Source organism: Trichechus manatus, unplaced genomic scaffold, assembly GCF_000243295.1.
Source record: "Trichechus manatus latirostris isolate Lorelei unplaced genomic scaffold, TriManLat1.0 scaffold00068, whole genome shotgun sequence".
NCBI classification, from domain to species: Eukaryota; Metazoa; Chordata; class Mammalia; order Sirenia; family Trichechidae; genus Trichechus; species Trichechus manatus.
In genome coordinates, this window is record NW_004444004.1 from 13,830,722 (window position 1) to 13,844,026 (window position 13,305).

A 13,305-nucleotide genomic window follows, 5' to 3' on the forward strand; every position below is an offset into this window, starting at 1 on the left:
AATAATGGGGAAGAACTAAGATATCGTTAGATGACAGTGACAAGGAGGGGTGTGGACCACAGGTACAGTCCATCTGGATGGTAGGAGCTTCAGTGGAGGTGGTTTTTTAGAGGGTGGGTAATGGCATGACAGCATCAACAGTGACCAGGACAAAGTGGACCCCACCTTCCAGCCCAAAGCAGGTGAGTCCTGGGTGAACAAGGCCCCTCTACAATAGATTGTGCATTTTGGGCAGCACCCAAAAGTGACGGAGATGTGGACCAAATCATAGCAACGTTAGTTTCCTGTTGGAACATGAGGGCATGAACAGTGCTCTGTCAAGATGTCTACAGGTGTGGCTTCACTGTGGTGGAATGGTGGTGTTTGGCCTGACCATGGAGGGACAGTAGTGTCTGAGATGATGAACAGGCACAGTGACCTCAGATTTTGTCTTGCAGTGTCTGGGAGAGGGTAGTAGGGGCAGGGAGGGAGTTTGGGATGACACGGTTTGGGCACAGTTGCAACAGACTGCCCGGAGGTTATCAGACTAATCTTTCCAAAGCCCAAATTGGCTCATATAACTCCTCTGCTTAAAAATCATTGTCTTCAGGATAAAGTCCCCTACTGTCATAGAACATAAGCTAATTGGATTGGTAAGGCAACTTCTCAGGACTACCAAATATATCATCTCCTTCTCCATCTCTGGACAGTGATCCCTGGTGGTCAGTCAGAACAAGTGACTCCAAGGCCCCTGCAGGCTGCTCAGTCAATACACAACTTCCTCCTCTCATAATCGAAAAAATGACCTCAGACTTCCAAGAAAATAGAAAATTTTCAAAACCACTATTTTTGGTTAGGTGTGGAGAAGTCCCAGTTGGAGGAAGTCATCGGAACCACCTCACTACCTTCTCCTCATTTCACCTCAGGTTCCTATCTCTCAGACCACAAGTTTATTCCCCCAGTGGGACTGTTGGTCCAGAAAGTATTTGTAAATGTTCCTAGTGGAGCATCTCCAGTCCCACATGGGAGAGAAAACCAAAACTTAGCATAGCTCTGGTAACCTGTCTTGTCCTACCTATGGAAAATACTGTTATTGCCAGTGGGTCTCTGGTGTGCCCTTAAACATGCTAGCCTTTGCAGGTGATGTGGACAACTCGCCACTCACTTGCAGTTGTTTAGCCAATAGTAGGGACAAGTTTACTCTGAACCAGCTACACTCTCACACATGGTGCCCCTTGTGATCAGTGGCCCGGCTTATAGGTGTAGACTATGAGAACCAGAGACCTCTTCCACCCATGCCAGTGTCCTAGGACTTGTTTTATCCACTGAATTCGCTACACCTGAGGGTAACATAACACGCATCAAACCCATTGCCATAGAGTCGATTCTGACTCGACGACCCTATAGGACAGAGTAGAACTGCCCCATAGGGTTTCCGAGGAGCGCCTGGTGGATTCAAACTGCCGACCTTTTGGTTCGCAGCTGAGCTCTTAACCAGTGCGCCACCAGAGCTCCACGCATCAAGCAGACCACAAAAGGAACTTTTCTGAGTGTATATACAAGACATCTGACTGTTATTAAATCATGAAATAATCATACATACAAGAGGGCATGAAATGTGTGTGTGTATTTAAAGAATTAAAAAAAAAACAAATCAAAACCCATGTATCTTAGACCCAGATTAATCAGTAGAACATTACCAGGCCCCCTGTGTGCCCCTTCCTGATGACATGCGCCTTCCTCTCCCCAACAAGTTGTAACCACTATCCTGACTTTTGGGATTATCATTACCTTGCTTTTCTTTATAGTTGTACCACTTCTGTGTGAGTTCCTAAAAATATATATCTTGTTTAGCTTTCCCTGGGTACCTAGGTGGCACAAATGGTTAAGTGCTTGACTACTAATTGAAAGGTTGGTGGTTCAAACCCATGCAGAGGTGCCTTGGAAGAAAGGCCTGGCAATCAGCTTCCAAAAGGTCACAGCCATGAAAACCTTATGGAGTGCCGTTCTACTTTGCAACACATGGGGTCTCCATGAGTCAGAATCTACTTGTCATGGTTTGAATTATGTCCCCCCAAAAATGTGTGTATCAGTTTGGCTAGGTCATGATTCCTGGTACTGTGTGATTTTCCTGTATGTTGTAAACCTGCCTCTATGATGTTAATGAGGGAGGATGGGTGGCAGTTGTGTTAGTAAGGCAGGACCTGATCTACAAGACTGGATTGTGTCCTGAGGCAATCTCTTGAGATACAAAAGACAGAAGTGAGCAGTGAGACAGGGTGACCTCATACCATCAAGAAAGCAGTGCCGGGAGCAAAGCGCGTCCTTTGGACCGGGGTCCCTGAGCCAAGAAGCTCCTAGTTCAGGGGAACACCGAAGGGAAGAAGGCCGACAGAGAGAAAAAGGCTTCCCCTGGAGCTGACGCCCTGAGTGCAGTCCCTCTCCTTGGTGTCCCACTCACCCTGGACCATGCCCCAAGGATACTGCCGTGAATTTGGACTTTTAGCCTACTTTGACTGTGAGGAAATAAACTTCTCTTCATTAAAACCATCCACTTCTGGTATTTCTGTTAGAGCAGCACTAGATGACTAAGACATTCAGCACTGGGAATTTTGTCATCTGTTGTGATTTTCCTATGTGTTTGTGGATCCTAAGTCTATGATGTTAATGAGGCAGGATTAGAGGCAGTTATGGTAAAGAGGCAGGACTCAATCTACAAGATTAGGTTGTGTCTTAAGTCAATCTCTTTTGGGATATAAAAGAAAGAAGTGAGCAGAGAGACATGGGGGACCTCATACCAACAGGAAAGCAGTGCCAGGAGCAGATCGCATCCTTTGGACCGGGGTCCCTGTGCCGAGAAGCTCCTAGTCCGGGGGAATACCAAAGAGAAGAAGGCGAGAGAGAGAAAAAGCCTTCCCCTGGAGCTGATGCCCTGAATTTGGACTTATAGCCTACTTTGACTGTGAGGAAATAAATTTCTCTTCGGTAAAACCATCCACTTGTGGTATTTCTGTTATGGCAGCACTAGATGACTAAGACACTACTCAAAGGCAACTGGTGTAGTTTTAGTTTTTCCTGCTTTTGGAATTCATATAAATGGATTCATACAGTCTATGATTTCTTTAGTTCAACATTGTTTCTAAGATTCATTCATGTGGATGTAACTGTAGTTCATTTCTTTTCACTGCTGTATAATATCCCACCACATGAGCATATCACAATTTCTCTTAACGGACATTTGAGTAGGAGCCCTGGTGGCACAGTGGTTAAGCACTCGGCTGCTAACCGAAAGGTTGGTGGTTCAAACCCACCAGCCGCTCCATGGGAGAAAGATGTGGCAGTCTGCTTCTGTAAAGATTTACGGCGTTAGATACCCTGTGGGGCAGTTCTACTCTGTCTTATAGGGGCGCTATGAGTCAGAATCGACACGACAACAGTGGGTTTGGTTCGGGTTTGTTTGGACATTTGGGTTGTTTCTAATTATTCATTTTCATGAACAACACTGCTGTGAACATTCTCGTACATGTCTCCTGGTGCACTTGTACTTTCATGCACAGCTCTTCCTACCTTGCTCCAAGTACATTTGTTTTTGTTTTAGAAAGGCTTTCTCCATTAGAGACAAGGGGAACTTGCTCATGCCACAGGATCCAGGTATGGGGCCAGAGTCAGCAGGCTGGTGCCCCCTAAAGCTGCATGTGGCCCAAGTGGGAACAAGTTAGGGACTCGTCACACAATGGTTGGGGAGAGAAACAGAAGGGGCCTGCTGAGTGCAGTCCCTCTCCTTGGTGTCCCACTCACCCTGCACCGTGCCCCAAGGATACTGCCGTGCCTTCATCATCTTGTTGCCTATCTTCAGTTCTTCTGTGCTGCCAATGACAGCAAATGGCAGGTGGGCCTGAAACAGAGGGCAGAAAAAAAATCTCAGAGCTCCAGAAGAGAGGCACAGAGCTCCTGACAATACAGCGGCTGCTCATCTGGGGCCTCAGGCCCTCAGACTACAATGTCCCTCACACTCATCGTTGCCCAGAGGCATTTATTAAGCAATCTAGCTGTGTGGGAATAAGAGGCCCAGTCCAGGCTTCTGTTGTTCAGAAATTCACGACAAAAGATAACAATGACATCGCCAAATGCATAGAAAACAAAGAGAGAAAATAAGCCATATAATAAGCAGATACACAGAAAGATTACGTTAGGTATTCACTAGTCATAGTCGCTGAGGGGAAGAGCCTTTGGTGAGTGGGATGGAGGGGGTTATGCATGGATAGAAAGGATAAAGGAGAACCAAGGGGGCTGAGATCACTAGCCCTCCCCCGTACCCAGAATGCAACGGCCTTGAGAATAGGTACATACTGAAACCACACTGCTGACTGAGCTGTACTCTCCTTATTCCCATCCTTCCCTGGAGCAAGAGCTCACCCTGAACTTTTTTTTTTTTATTGTTGTGCTTTAAGTGAAAGTTTACAATTCAAGTTAGTCTCGCATACGAAAATTTATACATACATTGTTTTGTGACCCTTGTTGCTCTCCCTGTAGTGTGACAGCACACTCTTCCTTTCCAGCCCAGATTTCCCGTGTCCATTCAACCAGCTCCTGACCCGCTCTGCCTTCTCATCTTGCCTCCAGACAGGAGCTGCCCATTTAGACTCATGTATCTACTTGAGCTAAGAAGCACACTCTTCACGAGTATCATTTTATGTCTTATAGTCCAGTCTATTCTTTGTCTGAAGAGTTGGCCTCGGGAATGGTTTTAATTTGGGGTTGACAAAGAGTACGGAGGCCATGTCTTCCAGGGTCCCTCCAGTCTCAATCAAACCATTAAGTCTGGTCTTCTTACTAGAATTTTTGAGTTCTGTACCACACTTTTCTCCTGTCCGTCAGGGACTCTGTTGTGTTCCTTGTCAGGGCAGTCATTGTCACACTGAACTCCTGAGCTTAGAAGTCAAGTCAACAAGTCTTTACCCAGATGGCCATTACTGTGCTGAGTTCTGTTTTAGGTGATATAATGAAGACAAAAGGAACCCTGGTGGCACAGTGGTTAAGCACTCAGTTGCTAACCGAAAGGTTGGTGGTTCAAACCCACCTAGTTGCTCCATGGGAGAAAGACCTGTGATCTGCTCCTATAAAGATTACACCCTAGGAAACCCTCTGGGGCAATTCTACTCTGTCCTACAGGGTTGCTATAAGTCAGAATCAGCTCGATGGCACACAACAACAATGGAGACAAAAGAAGGAGCAGACATACTCCCTTGCCCTCTAGGAACTTGCAAGCTTGTTGTAGAAGCCAGAATCACATATCCAAAATCATATAAGACAGCATATGACCAAGGGCTCAAATGTATGGTCTGATACTCTGTACATAAACCAAAAAACTAGTTGTTTTCAAGTTCATTCCAACTCATGGTGATCCCATGTGTGTCAGAGAACTGTGCTCCACAGGCTTTTCAATGGCTGTGACTTTTTGGAAGCAGACTATCAGATCTTTCTTCCGAGGTGCCTCTGGGTGGCTTCAAAGTTAGTAGCCCAGCACTTAACCATTTGCACCACTCAGGGACTCCACTCCAAACATAGTAGGTACTTTATAAACACTATTTGAATGGCAGTGGCAGGGCTGCAGGAACGCAGAGAGGAAAGAAGGGCAAAGTACAAACAAGGAGTCTTAGGCTGGGTTCGCTAGAGAAGCAAACCCAATGAAGTGTGTGTGTACATGTAGATAGATAGGTTTATCTCAAGGAAATGGCTCATGCGGTTCTAGAGGCTGACAAGTCCCAAGTCCATGGGGCAGGCATCAGGCTGGAGGCTTCTCCTCACTCACACAGCTGCAGGGACTGATGAACCCAAGATCGGCAGGTCAGGTGGCAGGCCGTTGGTTCACAGGCTGTGGAGGCTGATGAATCCAAGATAGGCCGGAAATACGGCAGGCCTTTGGCTCATGAATCCCAAGATTGGCAAGCGATATGGCAGGCTGCTGCCTCAAGTCTCAAAACCAGAGGTCAGATGACGAGCTGGATGCAGGATCCAGAGTAAGCAAGCGAGCTTTGCCAGGACGTCCATATACATATATATTGGATGCAGGCCACACCCTCAAGGAATCTCCCTGCTAGATTGAATTGTGTCCCCTAAAAATGTATGTCAGCTTGTCTAGGTCATGATTTCCAGTATTGTGTGATAGTCCATTTTGTCATCTGATGTGATTTTCCAATGTATTGTAAATCCTCTCCATGATGTTAATGAGGCAGGATTAGAGGCAGTTATGTTAATGAGGCAAGACTCAATCTACAAGATTAGATTGTATCTTGAGTCAATCTCTTTTGAGATATAAAAGAGAGAAGATAGCAGAGAGACAGGGGGACCTCATACCACCAAGAAAGCAGCACCTGGAGCGGAGCATGTCCTTTGGGCCCAGGGTCCCTGCACTGAGAAGCTCCTAGACCAGGGTAAGATTAATGACAAGGAACTTCCCCCAGAGTTGACAGAGAGAAAAAGCCTTCCCCTGGAGCTGGCACCCTGAATTCAGACTTCTAGCCTCCTAGACTGTGAGAGAATAAATTTCTGTTTGTTAAAACCATCCACTTGTGGTATTTCTGTTATAGCAGCACTAGATGACTAAGACACTCCCCTTACAACTGATTGGCTGATCACATCAGATTACATCATGGAGGATGACTACATCATTACATAACTACCAAATTACATCATTACATAACTGCCAAACCACTGAGAATCATGGCCCAGCCAAGTTGACACACAACCTTAACCATCACACAGGGGTACGAGCTTGGTGCTTGCAGGGGAAAATGAGGAGTTGGTTAAGCACTTGACTATTACCTGAAAAGCTGGAGTGTCAAATCCACCCAGAGGCACCTTGGAGGACAGGCCTGTTGATTTGTTTCTGAAAGGTCACAGCCTTGCAAAACCCTATGGAGCAGTTCTACTACGCACACTTGCGGTCGCCATGGGTGGGAATCAACTCGACGCAACTAACAACAACAGGCCTGGCTGATGAGGCTTTGTGTATCAGAGAAGAGGCTGTCTCCAATTGGCAAGTTGGGGCCTGGGAAATGCTCACAGCACCTTGTTCCTTCCACAGGGAGCTGGCCAAGTTATAAGTACTGCGTCCCTCCTCAAAAAAACCAAACCCACTGCCTTCGAGTTGATTCTGACTCATAGCAACCCAGACTGCGACATCTTTCTCCCACAGAGCAGCTGATGGTTTCAAACTGCCAACCTTTCAGTTAGCAGTCAATTGCTTTAACCACTGTGCCACCAGGGCTCCTTAAGTACTTCATCAGCACTGGCCAAATAGAACCACCAAATAAACATTATTTACAAACCAGGTGACCCTGGCTGCAGCTTTATCCAAAAGGGCTTTACACCGACAGGTAACATGCCCACTGGAACAAACTTTCCCACCCCGCTTGAAGAAACAGGCCTCAGGTTCAGGTATTTTGACCCATTTTCTCATCAATCCATCCTACAAGTATTTACTGTGCTCCTGCTGTGTGCTCGGCATTCGGAATACAAAGCTGAAAAAGCACAGAAACTTCCCGTGGAGAGTGCACAGTCTGTTGGAGGAGAACGACATGCTGACAATAATACAGTAAGATCAGGAGTATACACAGGCTCACAGGCTACAGAACACAGAGGAGGGAGCAACTAACTTCCTGGGAAGTCAAAGATGTCTTCACAGAGTAGGCAGTAGTAATTGTAGTAACAGCATTAGTAGCTATAGAAGTAGTATTAGCAACAGCAACAATTTATTAGGCACCTACTGTGTACCAAGTGTTTTACATTGCATTATCTCATTGAATCTTTACATGAGGTAGGTACATGCTCTTTATTTTTTACGAATTTATTTAATTTCTTTTGTTGTTGAAAATCAACAGAACATACGTCAATTTAACAATTCTCAACAATGTACAATTCAGTGACATTGATTACATTCTTCCAGGTGTGCAACCACTCTCACACTCCTTTTCTGAAGTGTTCCTCCCGCATTGACATGAACTCACTACCCCTAAGCTTCCTATCTAACATTTCCAGTTGCTGTTGTCAGTTTGACCCCATACAGACAGATCTTAAAAGAGCACAATGCTCAAAGCAGACATTCTTTACTAGTTAAGCTAAACTAGTGCTTGGTTTTAAGAAGACTGCAGGGGATATTTTTGGTTTAAGGTTTAAAGATTATCTCAGGGCAATAGTTTTGGGGGTTCATCCAGCCTCAATGGCTCCAGAAAGTCTGGATTCCATGAGAATTTGAAATTCTGTTCTGCATTTCTCTTCTTTTGATCAGGATTCTTCTATAGAGTCTTTGATCAAAATGTTCAGTAATGGTAGCCAGGCATGGTACCTGTAAACCTCACCGCAGTCAAGTTGATTCTGACTTACAGTGACCCTATAGGACAGAGTAGAACTACCCCATAGGGTTTCCAAAGCTGTAAATCTTTACGGAAGCAGACTGCCACATCTTCTCTTGCAGAGCGGCTGGTGGATTTGAACCACCAACCTTTCGGTTAGCAGCCGATCACTCTAACCACTGTGCTACCAGGGCTCCTCTTGCCAGGCACAGTAGAACAAAACTAAACCTGTTGCCATTGGGTCAATTCCGACTCATAACGACCCTGCAGGACAAAGTAGAACTGTCTCATAGAATTTCCAAGGAGCGGCTTGTGGATTCAAATTGCCGACCTTTTGGTTAGCAGCCGAGCTCTTTAACCACTTCGCCACCAGGGTAAGTTCTCTTATTATTCCCATTTTATAGATGAGGAAATTGATGCCCAAAAGGGCTAAGTGACTTGCCAACAGGTACACAATCATAAGTGGCAGAGCTGGGTGTGGGGTTCAGGTCTCACTGACTTCAAAGTCTACCCCTTGCTGGTTTTCTGCTCTCATTTAGGGGATTTGAACAGCAGATGAGGCAAGCCCTCAAAACCCTGAGGTGACCTGGTTGTGCAAGCCCAGACTATAAAATCTAGTCCACCTCTGGGAAACCCACAGCAAATCTGTTTTATTTGCTGTTTATTTAATCTGCATGTTACTCTCACAGCCAATCCTTCCTTTCCATTTTCTTCTAGATCTGCACCCCAAGAATGTCCTTCAAAGTGGAAAAACACAGGACTTAATAGAAGCTCAGCCCCAGGACATCCATTCATCCTCCAAGGTATCTGGCCGTCTAGGTGGAGCTGCTCTGCCTTCACCCTCTCTCAGCTGTTCCAGATTATCACCTCAGCTGCGTCCTCTCCACCTTCCCACTCCCCTGACTGGCCCTGAAATAGGGACGTAGGAAAGAGGACGTAAGGGGCGGGGGTGCAAATGTTTCGGCAGTTCTAGTAGAGGGAAAGGAGCCCTGGTAGCGCAACAGTTAAGCACTTGGCTGCTAACCAAAAGGTTGGTAGTTCGAACCCACCCAGTGGCTCGAACTCATGTAGTGGCTCCTCAGGACAGGGCAAAGACCTGGCGACCTGCTCCCATAAAGATTACAGCCTAGAAAACCCTATGGGGCATTTCTACTCTGTCACATGGGGTCACCATGAGTCAGAATTGACTCAATGGCACCTAATAATGACAACAATAACAGTACATGGATGATCAAGGGGGTAATTGGGCATGCGACAGTGGGTTATTACGTGAGTTCCTGAAAACACTGTCCAAGGGCCTGGGCATCTCTGACCTTCGCTAGCCAGCTTTGTTGGTGAGGTGGGGCTGTCATCTGGGCACAATTCATTCCCACTCAGGGACATAAGACATATTGGGAGCCTCAAATCCATCCTCATACACTTTCGGGTATATGTTTTCCCTCCTGCAGAGACCCCAAAATGTCAGCCATATGACATGAAAGAGCCAAGGGCCAGTGACTGCAGAGGGCTAGTTTAATGGAGGTGACAAAGAGAAACCTTGATGTCCCACTTGCGCTCATCCTTGGCTGTCAGCTGAAACTGGTAGGAGAAGGAAGGCGTGTGAAATGGGAGGTGCTTCTCTGGGCTCCAAAAGAAAGGAGAAAAACAAATCCCAAGAAGAAAATAACAGCATAAAAATGTCAGTATCCCGTTATTATTTTTATCTCCAAGAGACATTGTCTGTTAGAATGACAAGGTCACTTGCTTCTCCTCCTTCTCAAGCTGCTGTCATTTTATTTCTCTAACTTCCTCCCTGCTCTAAAATATACAGCCCCCACCCAACCGGCTTCAGAGGGCTCCTAGGCCCTCCCATGGCCCACTCCTTTGCAACTGGCATCAAAGTCTGTTCTCAGAATAAATAGATGCAAGGATGTCATTTCTGAGTGCTCCCAGTCAGATTTCATTTTATTCTCACAATAGCCTTCTTGTTGTTGGGTGCTGTCGAGCCAATTCCAACTCATAGTGACCCCCACGTAACAGAGTACAACTGACCTATAGGGTTTTCTAGGCTGTAATCTTTGTAAGAGCAGATAAAAAAAAAAAAAACCCATTGTCATGGAGTCGATTCCAACTCATAGAGACCCAATGTGACAGAGTAGAACTGCCCCATAGGGTTTCCAAGGCTGTAATCTTTATGCAAGTAGACTGCCACTTCTTTCTTCCACGGAGCAGCTGGTGGGTTCAAATCATCAACCTTTCAGTTAGCAGCTGAGGGCTTAACCACTGTGCTACCAGGGCTCCTTTTAAAGGAGCAGATAGCCATGTCTTTCTCCTGAGGAGCAGCTGGGTGGGTTCAAACTGCCCACCTTTCAGTTAGCAGCTGAGCACTTAACCGTTTTGCCATCAGAGCTCCTTTACAGGGCAGTTGTTATAAACCCCGTTTGTAAAGTGGGAGAATTAGGGTGCCGAGAGGTAAAGCGAGTTGCCCAGGTCTCTAACTATCATGCTCAGACCTTCCCCGGGAACAGCTAGGACACTGTGCTCTAGCTGCCAGCTTCCCCCAGGGCTGCCTGCGCTCTGCCTCCTAATAAATGGCATGTGGTGGAAGTCAGCTACCCATAAAGGGCAGGACATCACAGGGATCTGGCTCTGGCACTCTTTCCCTCTGCTCCGGAGAGACAGATAATTGTGATAGCCGGAATGGAGCCTAGCCAAGCAGGGACAGGATAAGCCCATCACCATCACTACACTCCCAGGTCTTACCCATGGGATCCAAATCTGAGGCCTTTTCCCAGTCCCTGCAGGAGCCTGACGGGAGTGAAACTGTGAGCCCAGAGTGGAGATGCTGACAGATGCAAGGCAGTGCCACTGCTGAAACACGGACAGGCTCCTAAGGGGAGTTTGTGTAGCTCTCCCACCCAAGAGACCTCTGATAGGTATCCCCAGATGTCAGACTTTCCTAGTCTCAGAAAATTCCAGAAATAAGTCTCAAGCCTCCTCTTGGGAGTCTTTTCCCAGATTTGCTACTGTTTTCTGTCTTGGGCCTCCCTTCAATTCTTCTCGGTACATTTGAAAGTGTTCGATGACCCAGTTGGCATGACTTGTTTCATTCTAGTTCCACCGCACCCATTATACTCTGCAGGTTATATGATTGTTCTCCTCAGCCCGGCGAAATAGACACTGTGAAGACCCTTTATTCCTCGTCTTATGATATCCAGATGGGGTTTGGCTTCCTCCAGGGTGGACAATATTTCCCACTTGTGTTGCCAGTTATGCTTGCGTTCCTCCACCCCATTTCAGGCTGCTACTGGAGGCTGAGCAAGAGGGTTGCCTGAATCTCTTTCAGGTCACCCCCTGGTGGTTCCTGCAAAAGTGCGTGCAAACCATGGGATTAGCACTGATGACTAAGGAGAAGGGATGGCCTTGTGCCTGTGCATCTCCCTGTAACCCCACTGGTAACTCCTGTGCTCTCACTAGGCCCAAATGCCAAATGAACTGGCCTTGGTGGGGATCAAACCAAGACCTCACTGGTGACCCACCAGCTGAGGTAACTAGGCCCTATTCCATGGTCCCTGGCCATGGGTTGAGCCATTCAAAGAACAACATTAAATAAGTCTACAACCTTGAGAGACATCAGAACATGGGTTGAAAGTAGCATGCAGCAAGACCTCTCACTCCCTTCTCTTGCCCCCTCGATCTGAATAAGGTTTTTCAGAGCCACCCAGAAGCCAAGGGGGTGGCTGAGACTTCATTACTCCATTACTCGATTTCCTGCCATGAAAATCCCTAGTGATGAGCGGTGGGATGGCTGCACAGTCTTCTCCTCTTAGGCAAGAGGTCTCTTCCACTTCTTCCAATCTAATTCCTAGGACAATTGGCTAGGGTGGCTGAGGCTGTGGGGCTGGAGTCAAATCCAGAATTGAAAGGCCAGCACCCATTCCTCCTACCATCCAAGCCCAGGTCTCTGATGATGCAGCTTCATACACCACGGTTTGTCCAAAGACTCTGAGGACTTTCAACACAGTTGTTCCGGCGGCAGGCAGGCTAAGCAATTCTGTATGTATACTTTATAGCAGCAATTCTCCACCCTTTCCTCCATCGCAACACACGTATTACATAGCATTCACATGCAATACTCACTCCTCCCACAGCATGCCCAATTCCAGGCACGCTAGCTGTGAGGCCACTTCTTTTTTTTCCTATCAAAAAAGCATGGCGGGATGCAAGAGAGTTGAGTGCTGAGTGATGTTATTATAGAGATAACTCTGAATCCACTTAAATTTATTTTTTTAAAAGTGAAACACTGGCAAACTTTGGACTATTATTAGTAGCAAGGAACCCATAACCCCTTAGAAGCCTATCAGGACACACAGGGGTGCTAAAACAGCATGGTTGAGAACTGCTGCTTTATAGCATGGGACATCGCCAGCCTTGAGGCTGAGCCTATCCTAGGCTCCAGCAGGAGGCCGGAGCTGAGCTGAGAGCAGAGCCCAGGATTATTGTCACTCCTAATCCACAATGTAGTGAGATGTAGTTTTCAGAGACACCTTGAGGTGGCTGAGAACTCACTTCTTGTTGTTGTTAGCTGCTGTCCAGTCAGCCCCCGCCTCATGGCGACCCCACTCACAATGAAATGAATGCTGCCTGGTCCTGCGCCATGACCCCATGATCAGTTGTGAATCGGATCATTGTGATCCATAGGGTTTTCATTGGCTGGTTTTTGGAAGTAGAGTGCCAGGCCTTTCTTCCTAGTTTGTTGTAGTTTGGAAGTTCTGCTGAAACTTGTTCAGCATCATAGCAACACATAGACCTCCACTAGGAGAAAGGTAGTGGCTGTGCATGAGGTGCATTGTCCAGGAATCGAACCAGGGTCTCCCGCATGGAAGGCGAGAATTCTACCACCGAACCACCAATGCTTCGAAAACTTGCTTGGTCCCTATTTATTCTCAGCAAAGCAAACCACAAGCCTAAGAGCTGCTTGGTGACTTAGGGA

General features: G+C 46.7%; 1 protein-coding gene across 5 annotated transcripts in view; it reads right to left on the reverse strand.

The window, feature by feature from the left end:
* The window catches only part of SEPTIN6 (septin 6), an 81,513-nt gene that overhangs the window by 21,571 nt on the left and 46,637 nt on the right, over positions 1 to 13,305 (reverse strand). For all 5 annotated transcript variants that reach the window (XM_023734496.1, XM_023734497.1, XM_004379825.2 and 2 more), the window contains exon 6: positions 3,778 to 3,874. In XM_023734496.1, coding sequence (XP_023590264.1) covers positions 3,778 to 3,874 — 97 coding nt within the window. The remainder of the gene's footprint in view (positions 1 to 3,777; positions 3,875 to 13,305) is intronic.